Genomic DNA, 26,853 nt, shown 5'->3' with positions numbered 1-26,853 from the left:
GACTGCAGGATTCAGTTCAGTTCAGTTCAGTCGCTCAGTCGTGTCCGACTCTGCAACCCTATGCATCGCAGCACCTGAAGCCTCCCTGTCCATCACCAACTCCAGGAGTTCAACCAAACTCATGTGCATCAATTCGGTGATGCCACCCAGCCATCTCATCCTCTGTCAACCCCTTCCCTCCTGTCCTCTATCCCTCCCAGCATCAGGGTCTTTTCCAATGAGTCAACTCTTCGCATGAGGTGGCCAAAGTACTGGAGTTTCACCTCAGCAGCAGTCCTTCCAATAAACACACAGGACTGGTCTCTTTTAGGATGGACTGGTTGGATCTCCTGGCAGTCCAAGGGACTCACAAGAGTCTTCTCCAACACCACAGTTCAAAAGCATCAATTCTTCAGTGCTCAGCTTTCTTCACAGTCCAACACTCGCATCCATACATGACCACTGGAAAAACCATAGCCCTGATTAGACGGACCGCTCTGAGCAAAGTAATATCTCTGCTTTGTAATATGCTATCTAGGTTGGTCATAACTTTTCATCCAAGGAGTAAGTGTCTTTTAATTTCATGGCTGCAGTCACCATCTGCAGTGATTTTGGAGCCCAAGATAATAGTTGGCGTCAAATAGGATGCAGATGCTCTGCAACAGACAATGGATGGGGTCATGTAACGTAGTGAATGTTCTCCATGCCGCTCACACGTACAATTGAAAAAGTCAGAGAATTCCATTTCTATCTAAGTAACTTTATCTCATACAAAAAATAAGTTTGTACATGTAATTAAAAAAACACACACATATTAAGAGAGGGAATTATCAGGGTGGAGAGACGGGCTCCAGGCCTGGTGGAGGCATGGGGGCAGCACACCATCTGCCGGGCAAGGCAAGGCTCGCTGACGATCTGAGACCGGCTCCAGGGATGTTAGGGGAGGAACCGGCTCCAGTACCTGAGCTACTGGAAAAGCTGGGTAGCTGGGTCTCTAGAACCACAGCTGGATAACACCAGAGCCACGGCTGATTGCAAAACACCAAGAGGCTCCAGAGCCCAGGCAGTGCCCTGGCCGAGGCTGGTTTAAGCCTGGGGACTGAGGCTGTAGAAGCAGGGCTGGCACAGGATTTCTGGGTGATTCTGGCTCTGAAGGAGGAAGAGAGCTGTTTCTTGCACGTTCTCTGGATCTACAACTGGAGCCTGGAGGTACTTTTCCTCGCCTCTCAGCTTAAGTGAGAGCCAGGGTGTGAGCATGCTGTGGCTCTGGGTTTGGAGCTGGCATGTTTACTTGATGCAGATCTTGAACTTGAGTGGGAGCTGGGCTTTGAGCTTGCTCTGACTGTGGAGCTGCTGCAGGGATTAGGGGTGCTGATGGCGTGAGTTCTGGTGATGTTTCCAGAGCTTCTTCTCCAGCAGGTGCTGTATTTCCCAGAAGAGAAAACACTGTCAGTAAGACTGCTTGTCCATGGATCCCAAAGACAGGAACATACTCGCTACTTGGCCCTGAAATCTCAATCCAAGATGCCCCCTACCCCCAGGAAGTCCTCCCAGGCTGCAGTCCAGGGGAATAGTGATCTGAGCCTCCTCAATGCTCCTGGCCTAGTTCCAGCCTGAAGAGGCTCTGCTCTGCGTGGCCCAGCCCCCTCCCTTCCTTATTCGTCCCAGTCCTCCTCACCCACCCTGAGTCCTCCTCACCATGCCCCTCTGCCTCCGTGGGCTCCAGGGTCTCCAGCTGTGCCAGGAGATGGCGGGCTCGCTGCTCCAGGTCCGAGCCAGGCATGTTGAGCTCTATGTAAGCCAGGAGCATCTGCAGGCAGGGAAATTCTGGGGACTGCTGGAAATCCTCAGGGTAAAGGTGCAGCCAGGTGCCCAGGATGGAGGCCATGGCCCTGAGGGGAGTCACATGGGCAGCAGAGTCAGAGACCTGGCCTTCCCGCCACACTGCACTCCAGGGCCGCCCTGCGGGGACCTGGGCATCTGCGCCTTCTGCCCCTGCCCATCCAGAGGTCACTTCTCCTCCACGGTCCATCTCACCTGGCAGACCAGGCAGAGGAGGCCTGGACACAGGGGAGGGGCCGCCAATGAGCCTGCTCCAGTGACAGCCCTTGATCCATGGTGGGACCATGTGTCTGCTTCCTGAGGGCAGCCTGGCACGGCGCACTGTCCCTCCCCCTGCCCCTCCCCCTGGTGTCACCACTGCGAGGGCAGGCAGGGCGTCTACTCTGGTCACTGCATCTCTGGAACACGTAGGGGTCCCAGGAGTATCTGTCCAAGGAGGGCACACACAGACTCTGTCATCTGCCCAGGCTTCCTGCGGGCCTCCTCTCACCGCACATTTACCTCCTACATCAAAGGGCTGCCTCGTCCGCTAAAGATGCACCTGTGTCTCCTCCCATCACTGACACTCATCCTTCCCCAGCGAGGGCTCAGCTGTCCCCTGAGTGTCACTGGGTCCACTGAGCCGCACCAGCTGATCACCCCACCGAGGTTCCACCAGACAGTGATCTGGATGATCTCCACACTTTGTGTTCTGGGTCCCAGGATCGGGGGTAGAGGCAGGACTGGGATGGACAGGGTACGGGTGTGGACTTGCATGGGTGGACTCTGACCTCTGACCTCCCAGATGCTCCTCACAGCACCCCAGACCCCTCCACAGGTCTTTTGGCCTCCTTTCCTCTTTTCCAGGAGAAGCTCCCCAGACCTTGGTGCCCAGCTATGTGGGATCCAGGATTCTGACAGCCCTGCCCAATCAGCATCCCATTAATCCAGGCAGTTCTCTGGGATAGGAAGTCACTCTCTCTTGAGTCACAATCCACTCACATTTTCAGCTGGTGCAGGGGTCCACCATCCTCATCGCAGTAAGGGAGGATGCATCCGTACCTACAGGAGGCGTCACATGGACAGTACTGCAGACACGCCTGGATGTGACGGCTAGTGTGACAGGGTTCCCCCCCCACATTCCCCACTCTGGAAAACTGAAGCCCTGGGGGGCAGGACTGCTGTCTGCTCCATGCATTACATGATGCTTCTTCCTAGAAAATTGCTTGCACCTCGTGCGCCTTCCTCTCTATTTCAGGAACAAATGAGCCCAACCAGCCCCATCCAAGTGCCTGGGGCACCACTGATCTCTCCCAGGGACCTTGCTGTCACTCACTCAGGACAGGGCACCCCTTACGCCTCACCTAGCAATTGGGAAAATTCTTTGGGCCAAAGTCAAAGGCACAGAGACAACGGAGACAGAGGCTTCCTCGAGGGGAGGAGGAACATTCTGTCTCAGCACAACCACAGCCATTCCAGGGGCCCAGGTTCTGAGAAACCATGTTCCAGGACGCACCCACGTAGTCCGCCCAGGGGGGCGCTCCTCCCTTTCCCCTCAAGTGTAGAGTGGGGCCAACTGGGGCTCACAGAGGTGGAGAGACATTCTCACGACTCACAGCTGGACAGTGGCCAGGTCTCCCCGAGTACCCAGTGGGGAGGGGAAGTGCTCACCTCGTGAAAAGAAGGTCCAGCACCTGCTGGGGGGTGCCAAAAGCCCTGTAGGTGCCCAGGAATGTGGGGAGGTAGGCAGGGTCACCGCCCAGGAAGGCAGGCACCAGCTTGCCCACCAACGTCTCCAGTCTGCATCTCTGGACGCTCAACACCCTGCAGGTCTCATTCCTGTCCCCTGTGGACACACTTTTCCCCTAGGGTGGAACACAGCAGAGACACGAGTCAGAGGCAGCACCAAAGACTCCAGGAAGGCACGTGCTGGAGCTCAGACTCAGTCCCCAAGCCTCCAGGACTCATGACAGGAGGAGGGGCAGCAGTGCCCTCCGTAGAATAAGCGTCCCGGCATCACGAGTGAACTGGCGCTGGGCCATGGTTACGTGTTAGCGCCTTGGGGCAGTTTGTATTGGACAGCTCCCGTGTGTTAACTGCATCATCCCTGTGGTGATGACCACAACATCCCATTCTGGGGATGAGAACTGGGGTGAGAGAGGCTGAAACTGGGGTGAGAGGCATTAGGATTCTCAGGCCCACATGGATACCTGGGATGGAGTTAACACAGGATACACCATAGAAACATGCAGAGAGGCTCCTTGGGGAACATGAAGTGAAATCCTATCACAATCTCCTTCTGAGATTCCCACATGTAGGTGAAGTGATTTTGCAGCTGGACAAGTAGGGCCTGGCCCATGAGGGCGCCTTGCAGAGATGACAGTCCCAGGTTCCTTTCGGAGCAGGACTCTAGGAGGGACCCAGGGAAGGGCCAGGGTGGCTCTGGGACCTGGAACCTCCTGGGCGTAGGATTGCCTCCTGGCTGGCACTCACCCTGTGCCTGCCCTGGGCTCTGTTGCTGGTGTGGGGCTCCGGTCTGTCGTGCAAGGAGATGGAGCAGGGTGCTCCGTGGACTGGCTCCTGTCTGCAGTCCCGTGAGGAGCCCTGTGAACAAGTGCCCGGCATCCAGGCAGAAAGTCTCAGGGCACCGGCCAGCTGCCTGTGGTGCTTCTCGGACCCCCAGACATCTCCCCTCCAGACACACGCCCACCACTCTCCCCACTGACCTCCACCAAGGATGCAGACACCTGACCACATGAGGACCTTGGATCCACACTGGCACAGAAAAGAGCACCTCAGGGATGCTGTTTCACCACTGCCAGCCTGTCCTCAGGTGGGACCGTGACAGGACCACCAGGTAACCACCATCCTGTTCCTGCCCAGAGGGAGAACCTCCCCTCAAGTTCCACTTCCCCCCACATGGAGATGAGGGCAGCTGGCACTGCCCAGGGATGGCTCCCAGTGGTGGCTTGGCCTGGTGTGGCCAGCTCTAGGTTGCCTGGGGTTACCTTAGGTGACCTCCTGGTAAAGGACCAGAGGCATCCGGGTTGAGCACTGAACCGCCTGAAACATCTGAAAAACCTCTCCCTCCAGGGTTTCCTGAAGCAGAAGCCCTGGTCAGTCGAGACACAGCAGGAGAACATCCTTCTGGATGAAGTCTCTCCAGCTGAGTGAGCCAACTGGCTGTGGCACTGTTGCTAGGAGGCGGGTGCCTGGTGACAGGGTTCTGAGTTCTGTTAGGGTCTGCCCTCAAGGAAGTGACTTCACCTCCGGGGGCCCCTTCCTTGAATTGACAGTTGACACCTCTGCACACAACCCTTGGGATACTGACTGCTCATCCCTCATCCTCGCAGACCCTGGGCTCACACAGTTGCTCTACACAGCCCTCCACACAGCTCCGGGGCAGGGTCTGTGTGCAGATCTGAGAAGACAGACCTGGGTCCAGTCTTACCTCCAGTTTCCTACCTGTTCTTCTCCATCCTGGATAAATCCTTGTGTCTCTCAAAGCCTGGCCTGGTCCCCACCTGCACACCAGGGATGATGCCCACATGGACTTTAGGGAGGTCCTCAGACATCAGTGGGACAAGACCTGGAGACTGTGGGAGTCCGTGTCTCAGGCAGGCAGTGCCTCCAGCCCCTGTATATTCCTATTACCTTCCTCATATCTGTCCCTCTTTTGTTCCCACCCCACAGTCCTTTTCATATTCACTGTGCTCCGGTGTGTGTGTGTGTACCTGCGCTCACTCTCTAGAGGCCAGAGGAACACTGCCCCTAAATAGGGAGGGATGGTAAGCGATTTCTAGGATCTAAGGCTTCCTAATTGCTAATGGATTAAAACCTTGAATCAAAGAACTGAAACCATAAAATGATGCCATATTCCTGTACATCAGTCTTGGCAGTGAAGTTTGGATGCAATTTCGAAAGCAAAAGAAGTGAAAGGAAAAGTAGACAAGTGAGACTACATCAAACTCAAACGCGTCTGCATGGGGAACCATCAATACAATGAGAACTGAAGTAGGAAATGGAGAAACTATTGGCAATTCTCATGTCTAATAAGGGTTCATACCCAAAATATATAAGACATACACACAATTTAAAAGTAAAGAAGCACATAAGAGTAATCCCATTGAGAAATGGCTGTAAGTTCTGATTTGTCTGAGAAGGCCTTACAAATACCTCAGAAATGAAGAGAAACAAAACAAAAATAAGAAAAGGAAAGATGTAACCATGTTAAATCAGAGTTCCAAAATATAGCAAAGAGAGATAAGAAACCTTAAGGGAAAAATGCAAAGAAACAGAGGAAAGCAATAGAAGGGAAAGACCAGAGATCTATTCAACATAACTAGAGACACTAAGGGAACATTTCATGCCAAGGTGGGCACAATAAAGGACAGATACGGTGTGGACCTAACAGAAGGAGAAGGAAGGTATTAAGAACAGGCAAGAATACAGAGAAGAATTGTACAAAAAAAGGTATTAATGACCTGGACAACTACATGGGATGGTCACTCACCTAGAGCCAGACACCCTTGAGTAAGAAGTCAAGTGGGTCTTAGGAAGCATTACTACAAATACAAATAAAGCTTCTGAAGGGGATAGATCCCTCCACTGAGGTATTTAACATGATGCTGTTAAAGTGCTGCACTCAACATGCCAGCAAATTTGGAAAACTCAGCAGTAGCTACATGGCTGGAAAAGTTCAGGTTTCATTCCAATCCCATAAAAGGCAATGCAAAAGAATCTTCAAACTACCACTTAACTGTGCTCATTTCACAGGCTAGAAAGTTAATGCTCAAAATTCTTCCAGCTAGGTCAATTAAATGAACCAAGAAATTCCAGATGAACAACGTGGATTTCAAAGGCAGAGGAACAAGAGATCAAACTGCCAACATCTGTTGGATCATAGAAAAGCAGGTAATTCCACAGAAACATCTACTTCTGCTTCAATGACTACACAAAATAAAGCCTTCGACTCTGTTAGTCAAATTCTCTCAGTCGTTTCCAAGTCTTTGTGAGAACATGAACTATACAGTCCATGCATTCTCCAGGCCAGAACACTGGAGCGGGTAGCCTTACCCTTCTCTGGGAGATCATCCCAAACCAGGGATCAAACCCATGTCTCCCACATTGCAGGCAGATTCTTTACCAGCTGAGCCACCAGGAAAGCCTGGTGGATCACAACAAATTGTGGAAAATTCTTAAAGAGATGGGAATAGCAGAAAACATTACCTGCCTCATGAGAAAACTGTATACAGGTCAAGAAGCAACAGTTAGAGCTGAATGTGGAACAACAAACTGCATGAAAATTGGGAAAGGAGAACATCAAGGCTTGTATTGTCACTCTGCTTATTTAACTTCTAGGCACAGTACATCACGCAAAATGCTGAGCTGGATGAAGCACAAGGTGGAATCAAGATTGCCTGGAGAAATATCAACAACCTCATATATGCAGATAACACTGCTCTAATGGCAGATAGCGTGATCATTCACCTAGAGCCAGACATCTTGAGATGCGAAGTCATGTGGGCCTTAGGAAACATCACTACGAACAAGGCTAGCAGAGGTGATGGAATTCCAGGGGAGCTATTTCAAATCCTAAAACATGATGCTGTGAAAGTGCTGCAATCAATATGCCAGCAAATTTGGAAAACTCAGCAGAGGCCACAGGACTGGAGAAGGTCAGTTTTCATTCCAATCCCAAAGAAAGGCAATGCCAAAGAATGCTCAAACTACCGCACAATTGCACTCATCTCACACGCTAGCAAAGTAATGCTTCAAATTCTCCAAGCCAGGCTTCAACAGTACATGAACTGTGAGCTTCTAGATGTTCAACTTGGATTTAGAAAAGCCAGAGGAATCAGATCACATTGCCAACATCCATTGGATCATGGAAAAAGCAAGAGAGTTCCAGAAAAAAACATCTACTTCTCCTTTATTGACTATGCCAAAGTCTTTGACTGTGTGGATCACAATAAACTGTGGGAAATTCTTCAAGATATGGGAATACCAGGGCCCCTTATCTGCCTCTTGAGAAACCTGTATGTAGGTCAGGAAGCAACAGTTAGAACTGGACGTGGAACAACAGACTGGTTCCAAATAGGAAAAGGAGTACGTCAAGGCTGTATATTGTCACCCTGCTTATTTAACTTATATGTAGCGTACATCATGAGAAACACTGGGCTGTGCCAGAGTCCAGCTCCAGCAGCCAGGGATTCAACCTGAAGGGATGGGCGGTGTCGGCGAGAAACTGAGGCAGACTCTCAGTTTTTTTGGACTGCCTGTTTATTTCAAGCTCATGATTCTCTTTTATACTTTCACAAAAGCATTAGGTTAGAGGTTTGATATTTTTAGTTCCCATTGACCCAGATTTATTTTTTTCCAAAAATCATTGTTGCCCCTCAAAAGGAGTTCCTTCCTCAGCGATTCTCTTATCTACTTTTTCTCATGTGTCCTTGTGAATACACTGTAACTCATGCTGATGTCTGGGCTGCATACCACATTCCTCAGTTTAATTCTTATCTTTCTAAGTCCTATTTGCCCCTAGTATCCTAAGCTCACTATTTCTTAGAAAGGGCTTCTAGCTAATAATATCTCTAAAGTCCCTAATTTTTATAAGCTATAGTAGAATATTGTAACATTACAGCAATCCTTAAGTCTTTAGCTTCTAACTATTTTAATTATTCCTAAGCCCTAAATTCAGCAAACTTTTTTTGCCATAAACACTTTTCTCACAAATAGGCTTCAGATAGGAATCCCTCCCATGGTCTCAAGCTGCGGCCTCCATGCTCACCCTGGAACACTCTTTTGTAAAAGTCCTTGAACAAATGTCAGTGATTAACTTTATGAATTATTCTTTGAGCACAGCTGCAGAAGGCTTTATGCCTTCTCATGCTCCTCTCAAAAACAATAAGCACCTTAATATTCTCTTCAGTCAATTCAGCCGAGGAAAGGAAAAAGCAAGTCAGAATCACAAAGCCTAACTCCTTCATTCCAGGTCCATGCCTACGGAACAAAGGGAGGGGGTTTAGGGCCATGCCTCTATTTTGTCAGTAGTGCCTAATGCGGCTCCCAACAGGGCTGGAAGAAGTACAAGCTGGAATCAAGATTGCTGAGAGAAATATCAATGACCTAAGATATGTAGATGACACCACCCTTATGGCAGAAAGAGAAGAACAACTCAAGAGCCTCTTGATGAAACTGAAAAAGAGAGTGAAAAAGTTGGCTTAAAGATGACCATTCAGAAAACTATGACCATGGCATCTGGTCCCATCACTTCATGGCAAATAGGTGGGGAACCAGTGGGAACAGTGGCTGACTTTATTTTGGGGGGCTCTAAAATCACTGCAGATGGTGATTGCAGCCACCTAGATAGCATATTAAAAAGCAGAGACATTACTTTGTCAACAAAGGTCTGTCTAGTCAAAGCTATGGTTTTTCCAGTAGTCAGGTATGGATGTGAGAGTTGGAATCTAAAGAAAGCTGAGCCCAGAAGAATTGATGCTTTTGAACTGTGGTGTTGGAGAAGACTCTTCAGAGTCCCTTGGACTGCAAGGAGATCCAACCAGTCCATCCTAAAGGAGATCAGTCCTGGGTGTTCATTGGAAGGACTGATGTTGAAGCTGAAACTCCAATATTTTTGCCATCTGATGCAAAGAGCTGACTCATTTGAAAAGTCTCTGATGCTGGGAAAGGTCAAAGGCAGAAAGAGAAAGGGATGACAGAAGATGAGATGCTTAGATGGCATCGCTGACTCAATGGACATGAGTTTGTGTGAACTCTGGGAGTTGGTGAGGGGAGGCCTGGTGTGCTGCATTTCATGGGGTCACCAAGAGTCGGACATGACTGAGTGACTGAACTGAACTGAACTTAAATTGCCCCATCTTTCAACACCTGAAATCTGTTCAAGTACTTTTGATGTGACCCTTGTACTCTGAATGCTTACTGTTATCTGGTTTGGCAAGATGCTTCAAGTTACTCTTGTGAACTCCTGCTTAGGACTAGAATCAGTCATTTCTCCAATAAGCTTTGGTTTCTTTTATTGGAAAATGACATTGAATATTAAATATGGAACAGTAGGATGTTTGGAATCCTTACTTCTGATTTGATCATTGTTTTCTAGGTCTTCTCAGTGGAAAGAGCTAGATATTACATGTATGCTAAAATATTCTGGTAGTTGTCTACAGATACATCCAATCAAACTGAGAACTTTGACATTTCTACTTAACTTCTCTGTGACATCTTTTCTCCTTTCTTCCACAATTAGAAACATAATTTTCAAGGACACAGATCCTTGTCACACCCAAAGATCCAAATCACACACAAAAAAGGGAATGTGATTGAAAAATATATCTAATAAACTATATAGATAGTGAAATATGATATACCTATAAATAGCTGTATATAGACATCGAGAGGAAGGGACAAACGTGGACAGAGAAAAGGGGTGGACACATAAAATTAAATGCTTGTATCACAAGAAACAACTTTCAGTCAGTTGTTCAACTTATCACTAGATGCGATTTTAATTAGCTTCCAAATGAGGTTGAAGACAAAATCAAACAAAAAAACCTTGTCAAACAATGGAAACAGCGACAGACTTTATTTTCCTGGGCTCCAAAATCACTGCAGATGGTGACTGCAGCTGTGAAATTAAAAGATGCTTGCTCCTTGAAAGTAAAGCTATGGCCAATCTAGACAGCATATTAAAAGTAGAGACATTACTTTGCTGACAACGGTCCATCTAGTCAGAGATGTGGTTTTTCCAGTAGTCATGTATGGATGTGAGACTTGGACTATAGAGAAAGCTGAGCACAGAAGAATTGATGCTTTTGAACTGAGGTGTTGGAGAAAACTCTTGAGAGTCCGGTGGACTGCAAGGAGATCCAACCAGTCCATCCAAAAGGAAATCAATCCTGAATATTCATTGAAAGAACTGATGCTAAACTGAAACTCCAATACTTTGGCCACCTGATGTGAAGAACTGACTCATTGGAAAAGACCCTGATACTGGGAAAGATTGAAGGCAGATGGGGACAACAGAAGATGAGATGGTTGGATGGTATCACCCACTCTATGGACATGAGTTTGAGGAGGCTAGAGGAGTCTATGATGGACAGGGAGGCCTGGTGTGCTGCAGTCCACCAAGTCGCAAATAGTCAGACATGACTGTGCGACTGAACTGACTGAACTCGGAAAGGAACCACTTTGGAATGGGACAGTGTGCTTGTCAGAAGCAGCTACACACCACCCTCTGGTGGTCTTCTGAGGAATGGCAGGAACCGCTGCTGGGATCTAGGGCACTGTGGGCAAAAGCAGTCAACCTTCACACTTGCCACCTTCACAGTCTTACAGTTACAAGAAACCAAACTCTGTACGATTCACTGTTAGGGTTTACAAACTTATGGTAAGTGAGAGAAGTCATTCAAGAACACCACATATTGTATAATTCCATTTATGGAGTAGACAAGCTCTCCACTGTGGAACAAGCAAACCTACAGTGACAGAAAGTAGATTCATTGTGTCCACAATTAGGACGGTAGTGGGAATTGACTGCTATGAGTAAAAGGTGTGTTTTTGGATGATGACAAGGCTCTAAAATGATTATGATGATGGTTCCACAACACTGAATATCCTGAAAGCTACTGCTGTTTACAATAAAAATTGGTGAATTGCACAGCCATGAATTATGCCTCAATAAAGCAGTTAAAAATTAGGCCTCCAGCCTTTTGAATTAAAAAATATAATGTTTGGAGATAATGTATATATGTTAAGTAGTCAAATTCTACAGGTAGAATTATTAGGTCTGATTTTGCATTAGTGTTCACTCAACAATTTGTATTAAGCCTCCAAATGTTATTTCTCTGTCTCTCTGGTTTCTACCAGCCAAGGCATGGTTTTTCTTAAGGTGAAGAGCTTCAGAATCTACCTGCTGCAGTGTTCAAACCCAGGGGAATGGTTGGTGTCAAATATGAATCCAGGGTGAACTATTCAGAACTAGAACTCCCTTTCTAGGGTTTCTTAACTGCTCACTAAGAGGATTTTTTCACTAGTCATGTATGGATGTAAGAGCTGGACCACAAAGAAAGCTGAGCGCCGAAGAATTGATGCTTCTGAACTGTGCTGTTGGAGAAGACTCTTGAGAGTCCCTTGGACTGCAAGGAGATCAAAGCAGTCTATCCTAAAGGAAATCAGTCCCGAATACTCATTGGAAGGACTGATGCTGAATCTGAAGCTCTGATACTTTGGCACCTGATGCGAAGAACTGATTCATTGGAAAAGACCCTGATGCTGGGAAAGACAGGAGGAGAAGGGGATGACAGAGGATGAGATGGTTGGATGGCATCACCAACTCAATGAACATGAGTCTGAACAAGCTCCAGGAGTTGGTGATGGACAGGGAGGCCTGGCGTGCTGCAGTCCATGGGGTCGATGGGGGTCAAAGAGTCGGACATAACTGAGCGAATGAACTGACTGACTCAAGAGGAGGATAAACATCTTATAAACCAGAAAGAGGACGTAAAGGAAAATTGAATATGGCTTGAGCTACCCACTACCTCCCTTCCCTATCAAAGGTCCTACAGAGAAGCATCCTAAAATTGTTACCAGAAAACCTTAGATGCGTCCCCTCACACATGAAATATAGTTTTAACATTTTAATTTAAACTGTTAGTTTTATCCCAGACTTTATGACACAAAATACTATCAACTATGAGTATTTGACACACGGGCTCAAGGAGAGAATTAGGCCCTACTGATTGAAGGCCTCCGTTGTCTAATTGGTTCTACTTAAGTACTACTCTTGAAGAACTAAGACTTCAATAATTTTTCTGTGTTTTGACTTCAGATAAAGATCTTTGTTGAGGAAAATAACTATTTACTAGCTTTCTGAGGTATGACCATACAACTTTTGATTTTCCTAAAAGAGGCTTGTTTTGTAACAGGTAATACAATATAACATTTCTTGGGCTCCAGACAGTGACTACAGCCATGAAGTTAAAAGATGCTTGCTCCTTAGAAGAAAAGCTATCACATACTTAGACAGCATATTAAAAAACAGAGCCATCACTTTGCCAACAAAGGTCCATATATACAAAGCTATGGTTCCAGTAGTCATGTACAGATGTGAGAGGTGGACCATAAAGAAGACTGAGTGCCAAAGAACTGAGGCTTTCAAATTGTGGTGATGGAGAAGACTCTTAAGAGTCTCTTGGATTGCAAAGAGATCAAACCAGTCAATCCTAAAGGAAATCAGTCCTGAATATTCATTGGAAGGATGGATGTTGAAGCTGAAGCTCCAATACTTTGGCCACCTGATACAAAGAGCTGACTCACTGGAAAAGACCCTTATGCTTGGAGACTGAAGGCTAAAGGAGAAGGAGGCAACAGAGGATGAGATGATAGGATGGCATCATTGACTCAGTGGACATGAGTGTAAGCAAACTCCGGGAGACAGTGAAGAACAGGAAAGCCTGGTGCCTTGGTGTCCATGGTGTCACAGAGCATTCTACTGTTGCAACTGAACTACAAAATATGATCCAGCAATTCCACTTCTGTGCATATATCTGGATAAAAACTATAAAAACTGTAGTTCCAAGGGAACTGTTTGTTTTTATGACAAATCAAAGAAAGAAGTCAGCATGAGGCTACTTTTGAGGACAGGACTAGTAATAGAGAGTGATCCCTTAGGAGGGACTTCAGGTGTTGATAATATTTTGTTTGAATTCTTGGTGTTTATATGGTTATCTTCACCTTTTTTTTTTTTCTTGTTAAGTCATCTGTTACTACAATTATACCATGTACACTTTCATACAGTTTGATGAAAGGTGTCAGATCAGGGTGATGTCTTCTAGGTGGTCCTCCTCCTTGTTTCAAAAGAGTAGTTTCAGTCCTGTGGTGTGCAGTTGGTACCTGAGCTCAAAGCAAAAGTTCACTTTATCTAAAGTCTTCACCAACGACCCCAAACTGCCACTTATCTTGAAATTTACTGACTTCTAAAATATGAAGCTGGGTTTTCAGTAAACTTGGGCCAAATTCACTGAATAGGCACAAAACATAGTTTAAGAAGATCTAGATACTGGAGAAATGCAGAGAAACTCAAATGCTCTTAAGAGACACCCAAAATTCCTGACCATAAAATGGCCACATAAATAGCATCATTCTACAAATTTACTCTACCATCATTTCCTGGGACCTGTCAAAGAGAAATCACTGGGGTAAGTGGTATGAAGAAACTAAAATTCGGGCAATTTCTGTGTGGGTTTTTACTTAAGGCAGTAATTTCTAAAAGGAATGAAACTTGAAACCTGTAGACAAAATAGTGTTTCATGTTCATTTTAAGATTTCCTTGATGTCTGGTGATGTTACAAAGTTTTCATATACATAGTAACTAATTGTACTTTCTTATGATTACACTTCAGTGTTTCTAAGACATGCTTTTTGTCATATTTTAATAGCTTTGAAATTGGATTTGTAATGCATGTTTAAAGTGAATGGCCTGTCATAATTTAACTGTCCATATATTTTCTTTTGCAATAGTAAATAGAATACTGAAGCATCTGGCAGTCCACTGCATCGTAGATTGTATGAAAATCTGCAACAGGATATTTTTCTATTTTTATTACATATTGGATATTCATCTCTCAATTAATTTGTGAGTAGTTTATGCACGAGTGTTAAACCTGTGTCTCATAACCATTCAATATATTTTCTCAATCTGATTTCACTTTGTTATATTCTTTGTTGTTTCTGCTTTTTATTTCATGCTATATCAAATTATGTCCTTTAAAACTTTTTATTTATATTCTAAGTAATCGATGGTTTGCTTTTTAACTTTACATGCTGAATTCATGTACCATTAATAACCCTATTTTCTCAAATCATTGAATATTCCAAACTATTTTCAGTTTTAAATAACAATTTTAACACATATTCAGTTCTTATGTATTTGGATCTGTTTCTATTCTCCTTTGAAGCCAGCACCAAATTTTAAATTATGTTTACAATAGTATGCATTTCCAATAAAATTTCGTACCTATTCTTTTGAAATTATGCATTTCCTGATGAATTTAAAATTACTTGTCAAGGAAAACCAAACTAAACTCTCAGAAAAAAAAAATTGTCATTTGACTCAAATTAAGTTTTACAGAGTTTCCTGTTAAATACAAATATTAAAAACTTGAATTTTCCCTGGTTCAAAAAGGGGGAAGATTTTCCTCCCCTCTTTTCTTAGAGCATTTCCTTGTTAAAACTTGTAATTGAAATCCTTTTTCTGTCCCTTTGAGATGCATGCAAATCTTTTTAAAAAGTAAACAAACCTCTTGTTAGTTTTACCACCCAGGAATACCTTTAAAAGCCTTGGAGCCATGTCTTTGAAATGTAAACAAACATCTAGGAAGATAGCACCCCATCTCCGCCTGCGGGTGGTAAACTCCCAGGCTCTTCGTTTACAAGTTGTAACTACTTGATAAGCTTTACTTTTCATCTGGATAAAAGCAATTAACTGATAAGAGATGGCCACCCCAATTACCACGTGAATTTAGGATGAAAGATAAAGTGAGAAAACTTGACACCATTTACTACGCATTGTTCATCCCCCTAGCTTCGAGTACTATCTTTAAATATTACCATGGCTATTCATCGCACTACCTCACAGTAGTTTCCTGTTTTCAAACCGCACACTGGGGAGGGCCAGCTCTAACCCGTCTCCACTGAGAGTAAAGAAAGGACCAGCTCAGATCGCGGGAAGCCGATCCTCGTGACGTCACCCAAAGTGGAAGCGCAATTCCCGAGTGGGGCGCAGAAGCCTTCCGCGCATGAGCAATTCCACCTCCGTTCAGTAGTCGCCATTGTCCACCTAACGCCCCCGGGGGGAGAGCACTCAGGAGCCTCCAGGTCCGCTCGGCGCCGCAGAGGGCGGGCCTGGAACCTGCGCGGGCCAGGAGCGAAGGCCGAGCCCCTGCAGGTGTGTCGGAGGCCTCACTACGGGCGCTAGGCCGGGTTGGGGGGAAGCCGGGTTTCCGCGGCTGCGCCGAGTCGGGAAATCTGGCAGCCGACGGCCGCCCCGCTCTGCGCGCCGGACTGCCCTTCGAGGAGGCCTGGGGAGGAGGCCAGGCAAGGGGCCTGGCGGAGGGACGGTTGTCTGCAGCCCCGTTCTTCCCCAGGAGCCGCGTTTCTCGAGCTGCGTGAAAGGGGTGGCTGGAGCAGGCCTGGGGCGCGCGAGAAAGGCCGATTGTGACGTGTATCCCAAGCGCGTCACGTCCGCGCCGGCGCGTGGGCGGCGCTGGCTGCTGGAGACGTGGCGCTGTGAAACCAGGGGACCTGGGCTCAACTCCAGAGCCCGCCGGTAAATGGGCAGCTTAATCCGGTAGGACTCTGATACGCATCTGGAAGAGTACAATAGCCGTTAGGGTCGTTTCTTGTATTAAATAGGGTAGTGTATATGAAGTATGATGAGGCTTCAATAAAGGTGAGCTGCTTTTCTCATTATGCTGTTCTTTTCATCATTGGCTCATTTAATAATAACCATCCTTTGAATCGGTATTAACCACCTCCATTTAATAAATACAGATTCTAAAGGTTCAGAGAGCTAAACTGGATTAGCCATCATTAGCAGGTGGGATTTAAATTCTGATTTGTTTTACTCCGTATTCATGCTGTTTCCCACCCTGAAGTTTTATTTAATACAGTGATTGTCCCTGAGTACCACCAGCATGTCGTGGATCTAGTCTTACCTTAGTGTTAGTCGCTTAGTCGTGGCTGACTCTTTGGGAGCCCATGGACTGCAGCCCACCAGGCTCCACTGTCCATGAGATTTTACAGAAAAGGATGCCGGAGTGGGTTGCCATTTCCTTCTCCAGGAATCTTACCTTGCAGCATTCTATTTTCCTTAGAACCCCTGTGTAAAAGGTTAATTAAGGCCCTTATGCATTCTCTGACCTGTGTATTCTCAGATGGCTGTTAAACATAAATTTAAACCATAGTTGAAACCCTGAATTTTAAGTTTTACTGGAGAAGCTAAGAATCGTATCCAAGCCAGGTTGGAAATGGGACAGACTTTTTAAAAAGATGAAAACTACGATTTCATCCATGCTCCATATTATGAAGGTGATACCATACGGCCTCTGATTGGATGGTGCATCTAGACTTAGTAAGTAGATGTTTTGTAAGTACCAGGGCAGCTGGAAGTGGTATCCTCTGCATATGGGAAGGACCTCACATTATGGCATCTAGTTAACTTTTGCTCGCTACATGAAGTGCCTGTTTGGGGATTATGCTGCCAAATTGTTGTTTTAGACGTTAAATTTGTGTCACTATGAAGAGATTAGACGGCTATGTCAGAATTCATCAATGCCTATCTGCTCTTTATTTGCTCTAGGCCCCAGTCCAAGGTTGGAGGGGACAGTGCATTCCCCAGTTCTATTGTATCTGTGGTGTTGAATTGAAGATTTACAGAATTAGAATAGTACATGATTGTTTAAAATTACCTAATTCCTTCTCATGTTAAAGATAAAAGCATGGAATTAAACCATCACTAGGTTAATAGAGCTTAGCAGAGCTGGAGCCTCCCTGTCACTATACCATTTATAGTCAAAGTTTTTGAAAAAGTGATTTTGGAGAAAATGAAATTTAGGAAGAAGAAACATCCTATTTTTGAGAGCTTTGAAGACTTTCTAACCTTTTGGGGTTTATAATATTGATAGGCAAAATTGTTATGTAACTTAAAGATTTTTCCATATTAATAGATATTTCTCTCTACAAACATTATTTGTAATGCCAGTATAGGGTTCCATACTTTGGATATATATTATATACCTTGATTAACTAATCTGCTATTATTGGACATATAAGTTTTCAATTGTTTGTATTATTTAGTAATGGACACATAATTTTTGAAACAGCCAATAGGAAAAACATGTTTAGATTCAAAAATGTCCAGATTCATCAAGATTCTATGAGTCACCAATGGACAGGTGGGTACTCCTTTATCGTGGTCCTTCCTATTCCTTCTCGTGGCTCAAAGGGACTTTTTCCCAGAGGTTTATCTTTTACTAAAATGTTGTATGTAAATTTCTCACAGGTGATCCTGACTTCAAGATAAGGTCTCTTAGGACTTCTGTCTTTCAACTTTTCCTGTCCTGACTTCATAGTTTCTATACTTTCCAATAGCAGCAGAAAATGAACAAGTACAGGGTGAGTCATTTATTTACCTCTTTCTTTATTTCACTCTGTGTGTAAGTTTTCAGTGAGTTTTATGAAAGAGAGCCCATATATTAAATTAGAAAAGTGGAAATCATTAAAAATCGCCTTTGGGGAAGATATTGTTTGAATACAACAACAGTTACAAGGTGTGTTCTGGGAACCCCAAGACCCTTCAGTGAGTCTGTGAGGTCAAAACATAATGTGTGTGCTCAGTCGTCCCTGACTCTCTGCAACCCCATGGTCTGTAGCCCGCCATATTCCTCTGTCCATGGAATTTTCCAGGCAAGAATAGTGGAGCAATTTGCCATATCTTTCTCCAGGGTTTTCTCCAACCCAGGGATTGAACCCAGATCTCCCACACTGCAGGCAGATTCTTTACCATCTGAGCCATGAGGGAAGCCCCTCAGAACATAATGCTGCTGCTGCTAAGTCGCTTCAGTCATGTCCAACTCTGTGCGACCCCATAGACGGCAGCCCACCAGGCTCCGCCATCCCTGGGATTCTGCAGGCAAGAACCTGGACTGGGTTGCCATTTCCTTCTCTAACGCATGAAAGGGAAAAGTGAAAGTGCAGTCGCTCAGTCGTGTCCAACTCTTTGCAACCCCATGGACTGCAGCTTACCAGGCTCTTCTGTCCATGGGATTTTCCAGGCAAGAGTACTGGAGTGGGTTTCCGTTGCCTTCTCTGTCAAAACATAATACCAGGATACAAATTGGCTTCTACACTGATGAAATTAGCACTGATAGTGTAAAAGCACAGCTGCCTGTCTGGCATAAATCAGGATGATGACACCAATGACATTATATTCCTCCACAATAGGTTGCATAGTTAAAAAAAAATTGCCACCTTTACTTAAGGATGTCTTTGATGAAACAGTAAAAATTATTAATTTTATTAAATCTTGACCTTTGAGTACACATCTTTTTCTTACCCAGTGGGATAAAATGGAAAGTTCATAAATTTGCTGCATACTGGTATGTGATGGTTGGTTGTCTTGAGGAAAAGCACTTAAAGTGATTGATATGTGAGCTCACCTAGCCACTTTTTTTCATAAACTCTCGTTTTTATGTGAAAGAGCAACTGACCGACAAACTATGGTATTCACGTGGTATTCATACATTTTCTCAAAAATGAGTGAAGTGAGCCTGTCAAATGATGGAAAATACCTGTTTGTATTTGTTGCTAACATTAAAAGTGCTTTCAAGTGAAAATCAGAATGTTGGAAAACTTGCCAAGTTAACAAATGCTAATATATAAAGATTTTTCTGATGAGATGGATAAGAGTATTAATGAATGTGATTTTTAATGTTAATAAAGTGTGTCAATATTTGAGCAGTATTTCTGATGTATGTGCTCAAAGGTAAACTCAAGCAATGTAAGAGAACAGCATGTTAAAAGTAAGTGAGGAAGAAGGAATAAGTTGATTAGGGAATGCCACTCTAAAAAGTAATATTTGAGGAATATCTTGAATTAAATGAGATATCCAGGTAGAAATCTGGAGGAAAAGCATTCTTCATAGATGGAAAAGCAGATGCAGACACCATGAGGCATGTTCCAGAAACAGTATTTAGGACATTGAAACTAGAGAGAGGTGAACTTGGGAGACAGCAGTGAAACTTAAGGTCTAAGAGGTAGAGGGAGTAGAATATGTAGGATTTTATTGGCTATAGAAATTAATTTTTTATTCATTAAATTATTTTAAAAATCATACTTTATGCAGTCCAAATAATATACATAACATATAGGTATAATTTAGGGAATACTAATTAAGTAATACCACTCTATGTCCTGTCTGACATAAGCAATGAAAATTGCCCTGTGTACCCTTCCTTAAGATCTCATCCTACCATTAACCAGAGAAAATTCTGAATTCTGTGGTAACCATTTCTTTGCTTTTTGAACATAATTTTTAAAAACAAAACAGCATACTTAGCAATTAATGAAATTCCTGGCCCTTTGGTAAGTGCTTGATGTAGTTTGTCTTACATAATCCTCTCAGCCAACTTGGGAAGTGTTATTACCACTATGCCATAAATTTTCAGTGTGGAAATTTTCTTTTATTGACTAGAAATCATAGCCTTTGGGCTTGAATGTGGGAAAAATAGAGACTCTAGAAAGAGGGAAAATTTTAACCTATTCTACAGTTCTGCTTTGGTCAGTATTGAACACATTTAAATTTTTTCCTTATAGTATTAATTCAGGGGTGGCACATGACATTTTTCTTACCTTAGTCTCTGTAACTTACTGCTGAACGGTCAGTTTGGGACAACAGAAATAATTAGTAACCTTTTTATTTTCTGAAATAATTTTAAGTGCAGTCATCACTACAAACTCTTGGAAAAGTTTATTTTATGCAGAGAGTTTGATTTTCTAAGGCATTTTGGCCAAATTAGAAGATCTTTAATTATTTCTTGCATCTCTTAAGTTCTACTGGCATCAGCTTTTATCTGTTTGAAAATAGCATTTTTAGTTATTGTTTTTATTCTGCTTGCCTGTTGTTTTAGTGAGGATCTGCTGGTAGAAATTCTCAGTTTTCTCTATATGAAATATCTACAAAGAGCTTTTTAATGTGTGTGGAAATCTTGATTGACAGTTTTTACCTTTAAAGCATTCACTGTCTTCTACTACTAGTACTATTGAAAATTCACCTGTTAACTTTGAAGTAAATTTGTTTGGGGCTAGCTGCTTTTCAAGATAACTTTTATTCTAGTATGTTTTATGTATATTTCTTTTTATCCTAATGAGATTTATTGTACTTCCTTTGGATTATTTGAGTATTTTGAGTATTGCATTGTATCTTCTTTATTGACTTTGAAGCTTTATGTGTTATTTTGTTTACTCCTTAGTCTGGAGATTACAACATGCACCATTAAAATAATGGTGTCTTCAAATGCTATACTCATGAACAGTGTAATGAACTTTTATCAGTATAATTCTCTTTATACCCTCATACCTTATGGTCCTTATATCTCACTTTTATATTTTTTAACCCCAAATACTTGTTATTTTGCTTTAAACAATATTAATATTCTAAAGAAACGTGCGCACATGTGTAAATAACTCTTACTGTTTATATATATATCTGCTTTGGGAGCTCATTATTCCTTCCTACAGGTCTACGGTTCTCTCTGGTATATATTCCCTTCAGTCTAAGCAACTTATTTTATTATTTCATGTATTACTTCCACACTGATGGTGACAAATCTACTTAGCTAGTCTTTATTTCACTGTGGTTTTTGAATGATATTTTGCTAGGTATAGAACTGTGTTGAGAGTTTTCTGTTTCTGCATTTTTAGGATTTCTTTGTCTTCTGGCTTCTGTTGTTTTTGATGAGAAACTTGTCTTCATCTTACTTTTATCCACCTGAATATAATGTGTTTTCTCCTCTGTGCTTCAGATTTTCATTCTCTCTTTAGTTTTCAATAGTTAGACCATAATGTACATAGGCATGATTTGTTCTGTATTTATCTCTTTTGAAGAATGACAACGATTTATGGGTTGTTACCTTTTATCATTTTTTTTTAAGTCTCAGAACTCACTCTTCAGATATTTTCTTTGCCTCATCCTTTTTTTCTAAAATTCCAGTTACACAAATGTTGAACTATGTACATACTGTCCCAAATGTTCAGATGATGTAGCTAGTTGAGGTTTGTTTTGTGTGTGGGGTCCCTTGGGTTGGCTATTTCTATTCAGCTGACTTTTTTCAAGTTTATGGCTTCCTTCATTTGCTCTGTTAGTGTTCTTCATTCATAAGCCTGTAAAATCCACATCTGATATTGTGTTATTCAGTTCTAAAAATTCCTGTTTTTTTTTCTCTTTGTTTTTCTTTATCTGCTAAGATTCCCCATTATTTCACTTGTATTTTCTTTTTTTTTTTCAGTAGGTCATTTAATTTTATTTATTTTGTTTTATTGTAATTACTTTAAAGTCCTTATCTACTAATCGCAACATCCAGGTTAATCTGTAAGTCTGTTTCAGTAGGTTCCCTTGTTCAGTATGAATCAAAATTTTCTACTTCTTTGCATGTCTCCTATTTTTTTATTTAGTGCTAGACATTATGTGTAAAAGTACAGTAGAGATTAAGTAAATAATACCTCCAGAAAAAGGCACATCCCTTCCTCTGCTTGCTAAATCACATATGTAGTTGAGCTGGTCCTGGGCTTTAATTAGACACAGTTCTTCGCCAACATCAGATGATTTGAGGGCAGTATCAAGGCTTTCCCTTCAGCAGGGCTTGGGTGGTGAACACTACCAAAGCTCCATTGATGTGCTTTATAGAATTCAGCTTTTCTTTCAGGTGACTGAGGAGTTCCTACCCTGTAGAGCTTTTAGCACCTGAGACATCTCTTTCTATCCCAGTGCCCTGCTTCCAGCCTTTGGAGGGTTGTTGCCATGTACTTAGAGAAAAACATCTACTTCTGCTTTATTAACTACACCAAAGCCTTTGACTGTGTGGATCACAACAAACTGGAATATTTTTAAAGAGATGGAAATGCCAGACCATCTTACCTGCCTCCTGAGAAATCTGTATGCAGGTCAAGAAGCAACAGTTAGAATTGGAAGTGGAACAATGGACTGGTTTAAAACTGGGAAAGGAGTACATCAAGGCTGTGTATTCAGTTTGGTTCAGTTCAGTCACTCATTCGTGTCTGACTCTTTGTGATCCCATGGACTGCAGCATGTCAGGCCTCCCTGTCCATCACCAACTCCTGGATATTACTCAAACTCATGTCCATTGAGTCGGTGATGCCATCCAACCATATCAACCTCTGTCATCCCCTGTGTATTGTCACCCTGCTTATTTAACTTATATGCAGAGTACGTCATGCAAAATGCTGGGCTAGATGAAGCACAAGCTGGAATCAAGATTGCAGGGAGAAATATCAATAACCTCAGATATGCAGATGACATCACCCTTATGGCAGAAAGTGAAGAGGAACTAAGCCTCTTGATGAAAGAGAAAGAGGAGAGTGAAAAATCTGGCATGAAACTCAACATTCAAAAAACTAAGATCATGGCATCTGGTCCCATTACTTCATGGGAAATAGATGGGGAAACAGTGGCTGACTTTATTTTTTTGGGGGGAGGGGGGCTCTAAAATCACTGCAGATGGTGACTGCAGCCATGAAATTAAAAGACACTCCTTGGAAGAAAAACTATGACCAACCTAGGCAGCATATTTAAAAGTAGAGACATTACTTTGCCAACAAAAGTCCGTCTAGTCAAAGCTATGGTTTTTCCAATAGTCATGTATGGATGTCAGAGTTGGACCATAAAGGAAGCTGAGCACCGAAGAATTAATGCTTTTGAACTGCCAAATAATTGATGCTTTTGAACTGTGGTGTTGGAGAAGACTCTTGAGGGTCCCTTGGACTGCAAGGAGATCAAACCAGTTAATCCTAAAGGAAATCAGTTCTGAATATTCATTGGAAGTACTGATGCTGAAGCTGAAACTACAATACTTTGACCACCTGATGCAAAAAGCTGACTCATTGGAAAAGACCCTGATGCTGGGAAAGATTGAAGGCAGGAGAAGAGGGAGTGAAAGAGAATGAGATGCTTGGATGGTATCACCAACTCAATGGACATAAGTTTGAGCAAGCTCCTGGAGTTGGTGATGGACAGGGAAGCCTGGCGTGCTGCAGTCCATGGGGTCACAAGGAGTCAGACACGACTGAGCTACTGAACTGACTGAGGGGGGGAGATAGTATTTGTATTTCAGAGCATCCATATAAATGCTTTCCTTTGGTTCCAGACACTGCTTCCTCAGCTTAAAATAAACATCACTTTGTGACATTTGATAGGAAGTAAAGAAGTTCTGCAGATACAAAGCTTCTGTTTGGGGACCTCTTGAATATGAAATCCCCATTCAATTACCAGGTAGTGTCAACTGGCAAGTTGGTGTTGGCTTGCTTTGTGACCAGAGTTCTTAGGGATTCTGATACATCACACAAGATCATAAGCAAACATTAAATGTTTATTAAAAGTTGAACAGTTTCCTCTCTTACCTGCTTGCCCTGAAGAATGAAATAAACTGTGGTTTTCTGTTTGCTTTTGAAATATTTGTCTCTTCTGAATTTTTTCCTTTGTTTGCCTTTAGATTCTCAGATCTCTGACTTTAGAAAACAGTTTTCTAGGTTAGGGGCTTGTTCTCATTGTTAAGGTAAGATCACTTTTTATTTTGCTCCTCTACATTCTATTAAGGAATTGTTTCTTTGTCCTTATTTTAGAGATGCTAGCCCTGAGGTGCTTTTGCTTTACATTTTTATCCTGACTATGAAATTTGAAAATGCCCTGAAAATTCTAAGCAGGGGTAGGACTTATCTCAATTAATTTCACTTTTTTCTTGGATCTTTTAAAAAATATTTATTTTTGGCTGTGTTAGGCCTTCATTACTGCGCAGACTTTCTCTAGTTGCAGCAAATGGGAGCTACTCTCTAGCTGCAGTGTGTGGGTTTCTCTTGCTGCAGAGCATGGACTCTAGGGCATGTGAGGATTCAGTAGTTTTGGTTCCCAAGCTCTAGAGCACAGGCTAAAGAGTTGTGGCATGTGGGCTTAGTTGCTCTGAGGCATGTGGGATATTCCCAGATCAGGGATGAAACCCGTGTCTCCTGCATTGGTAGATGGATTCTTTATCATTGAGCCACCAAGGAAGCCCTTGGATCTTTACCCTTCAAATTCTAGTGTTTAAGTTAATATTTGATGCTTTCATATAGCTGTTTTTATTGTGTTTGTGGTGGGTTGCTTCTTTGCTTTTCTTTTTCTTTTTCAAAATTGAAGTGTAGTTGATTTATTTATAATTGTAGTAAGATACACAACAAAATTTACCATCATAACAAATTTTAAATGTATAGCTTTGTGGCATTAAGTATATTCACATTGTTGAGCAACTGTCACCACTATCCACCTCCAGAACTCTCTTCATCATCCCAAACTGAAACTCCACACACATTAAACTATAACTCCCATTCCCCCCATACTTTGGGAAACACCATTCTACTTTCTGTCTGTATGAATTTGACTGCTCCAGGTGCCTCATATAAGTAGAATCCTATAGTATTTGTCCTGGCTTATTTGACTCAGAACAGTGTCTTTAAGGCTCATCCATGTTGTAGCATGTCAAAGGATTCCCTTCTTTTTAGGGCCAAATAATATTCCATTGTTTGATACATATTACATTTTGCTTATGTAATATACATAATTTTGTTTACATTTGTTGGTGGACATCTTGGTTACTTGTACATTGTAGCTATTGTGAATAATGCTTTTATTATGAACATTGGTGTACAAATATCTGTTTGTGTCCCTGCTTTGAATTCTTTTGTATACATAACTAGAAGTGGGATTGCTGGATCATACAGTAATTCCCTGGTGGCTCAGCAGTTTTAAAGAATCTGCCTGCCAATGCAGGAGACACGAGTCTGATCCCTGGTCAGAAAAATCCCCTGGAAGAGGAGATGGCAGCCCACTCCAGTATTCTTGCCTGGGAAATCCCACAGACAGAGAAGACTGTTGGACCACAGTCCATGGGGCTGCAAAAGAGTTGGATATGACTTGTTGACTAAACAATTAGAATTCAGTTGTATGTGTGTACCCCATATACCAGTTGAAAAATATATAGGTTTTTTGGTTTGGGGGGGCAATTACAAAAAGTGCTGTTATAAACATTTGCATTCAGATGTTTGTGTGTACCCAGATTTTAATTTCTCTTTGGGTAAATACTTCAGCATGTGCTTACTTGGTCATATGGTATTGCTATAATTAACTTTATAAGAAACTGCCAAATTGTTTTCTTGAATAGCTTGTGCTCTTACTACAATGTATCAGAGTTCCACTTATTTCCCATTCTTGTCAGCACTTGGTATTTCAGTTTGCTTTTTTTCTAAAATTATTTAGATAGGTGTGCTTTGCTATCCCATTGTGGTTTTAATATGCATTCTTCTAATGACTAATAATACTGAAAATCTTTTGATGTGCTTGTGTTATCCATATATCTTCTATTGTTAAGTGTCTCTTCAAATCTTCTGTTCATTTTTAAATTGGGCTGTTTTCTTAATGAATGTTCAAAATTCTTTATGTATTCTGTATACAAGAACAATACTTTGTTAGATTTGTGATTTTCAAATATTTTCCTCACTATTTGTGGCTAATCTTGTATTCACCTAACAGTGTATTTCACGAAAATGTGATGAACTCCAGATTTTTCTTTTTAATTTCTTTTGGTATCATGTCTAAAATGTCTTTAAAGTCACAAAGACTTTTCTTCTAAAAAATTTTGTAGTTTAACATTTTATATTTAGATCTATACTTGATTTTTCTATGAAGGTGAAATTACTGACTAAAGTTCACTTTTGTGTATGGATCCCTATTTTTTTCATTGCCATTTATTGAAAAGCAAATGATATATGTTATCTTAACACATATTAACTTAGCATGTATATGATACAGAAAAAATTAAAGATGTGTATGTACATGAGTTAATATGCAAACATACATGTACTTACTGTCTGCTGAGAGGGCCTATAAGCAGTGACATCTCAGTAGCCATGAGCAAAACTTGCACACAGATCTTGGTTTCTAAATATCATTCTACAATAAAAGGAACCAGAATTCCACAGAGAAAATGATTGATTCTAGGGCAAAGGCAAGGCTAACGTAAAATAAGCCCAGAGCATTTTGTAATATTAGAAATTAAGGAATTCTCAAAAGCACAGTGATGGGAACATGTCAAATGGACATAGGCACCAACCCCAAAGAACTTCTCATGGCAAGTCCAGTTCAGTCATTCAGTAGTGTCTGATTCTTTGCAACCCCATGAACCACAGCATGCCAGGACTCCCTGTCCATCACCAACT

General features: G+C 42.6%; 2 protein-coding genes across 6 annotated transcripts in view; one reads left to right on the top strand and one right to left on the bottom strand.

Annotated features, from left to right (window-relative positions):
* Nucleotides 1-659: 659 nt before the first annotated feature.
* LOC120865111 (ral guanine nucleotide dissociation stimulator-like) lies at nucleotides 660-16,674 on the bottom strand. The gene is made up of 7 exons (XM_040242121.1): nucleotides 16,665-16,674; nucleotides 15,564-16,099; nucleotides 4,294-4,575; nucleotides 3,472-3,665; nucleotides 2,803-2,862; nucleotides 1,678-1,871; nucleotides 660-1,401 (listed from the first exon to the last, which is right to left on the bottom strand). Exons 1-7 carry the CDS (start codon nucleotides 16,672-16,674, stop codon nucleotides 1,211-1,213), a joined length of 1,467 nt encoding a protein of 488 aa, XP_040098055.1. The 3' UTR covers nucleotides 660-1,210.
* Nucleotides 15,600-26,853, top strand: part of LOC120865396 (zinc finger protein 25-like) — a 28,582-nt gene continuing 17,328 nt past the window's right edge. The window contains exons 1-4 of one of the 5 annotated variants that reach the window (XM_040242674.1): nucleotides 15,770-16,264; nucleotides 16,749-16,945; nucleotides 17,697-17,768; nucleotides 17,876-17,988. In XM_040242674.1, coding sequence (XP_040098608.1) covers nucleotides 17,974-17,988 — 15 coding nt within the window. In that variant the 5' untranslated portion in view covers nucleotides 15,770-16,264; nucleotides 16,749-16,945; nucleotides 17,697-17,768; nucleotides 17,876-17,973. The other 4 variants (XM_040242673.1, XM_040242671.1, XM_040242670.1 and 1 more) reach the window with 4 other exon arrangements.

Source organism: Oryx dammah, unplaced genomic scaffold (assembly GCF_014754425.2).
Source record: "Oryx dammah isolate SB20612 unplaced genomic scaffold, SCBI_Odam_1.1 HiC_scaffold_6, whole genome shotgun sequence".
Classification (NCBI taxonomy): Eukaryota; Metazoa; Chordata; class Mammalia; order Artiodactyla; family Bovidae; genus Oryx; species Oryx dammah.
The sequence above is the reverse complement of the archived record's forward strand: the minus strand, read 5'-3'. Positions and strand labels throughout refer to the sequence as shown.

What these genes read in the sequence shown, in the direction of transcription:
- LOC120865111 (XM_040242121.1), bottom strand. An exon ending in GAGCCCAGGGCAGGCACAGG is followed by an intron (nt 3,666 to 4,293) that starts GTGAGTGCCAGC and finishes GTTCCACCCTAG; the next exon opens with GGGAAAAGTGTGTCCACAGG. An exon ending in CCCCTGCACCAGCTGAAAAT is followed by an intron (nt 1,872 to 2,802) that starts GTGAGTGGATTG and finishes GACTCCCCTCAG; the next exon opens with GGCCATGGCCTCCATCCTGG.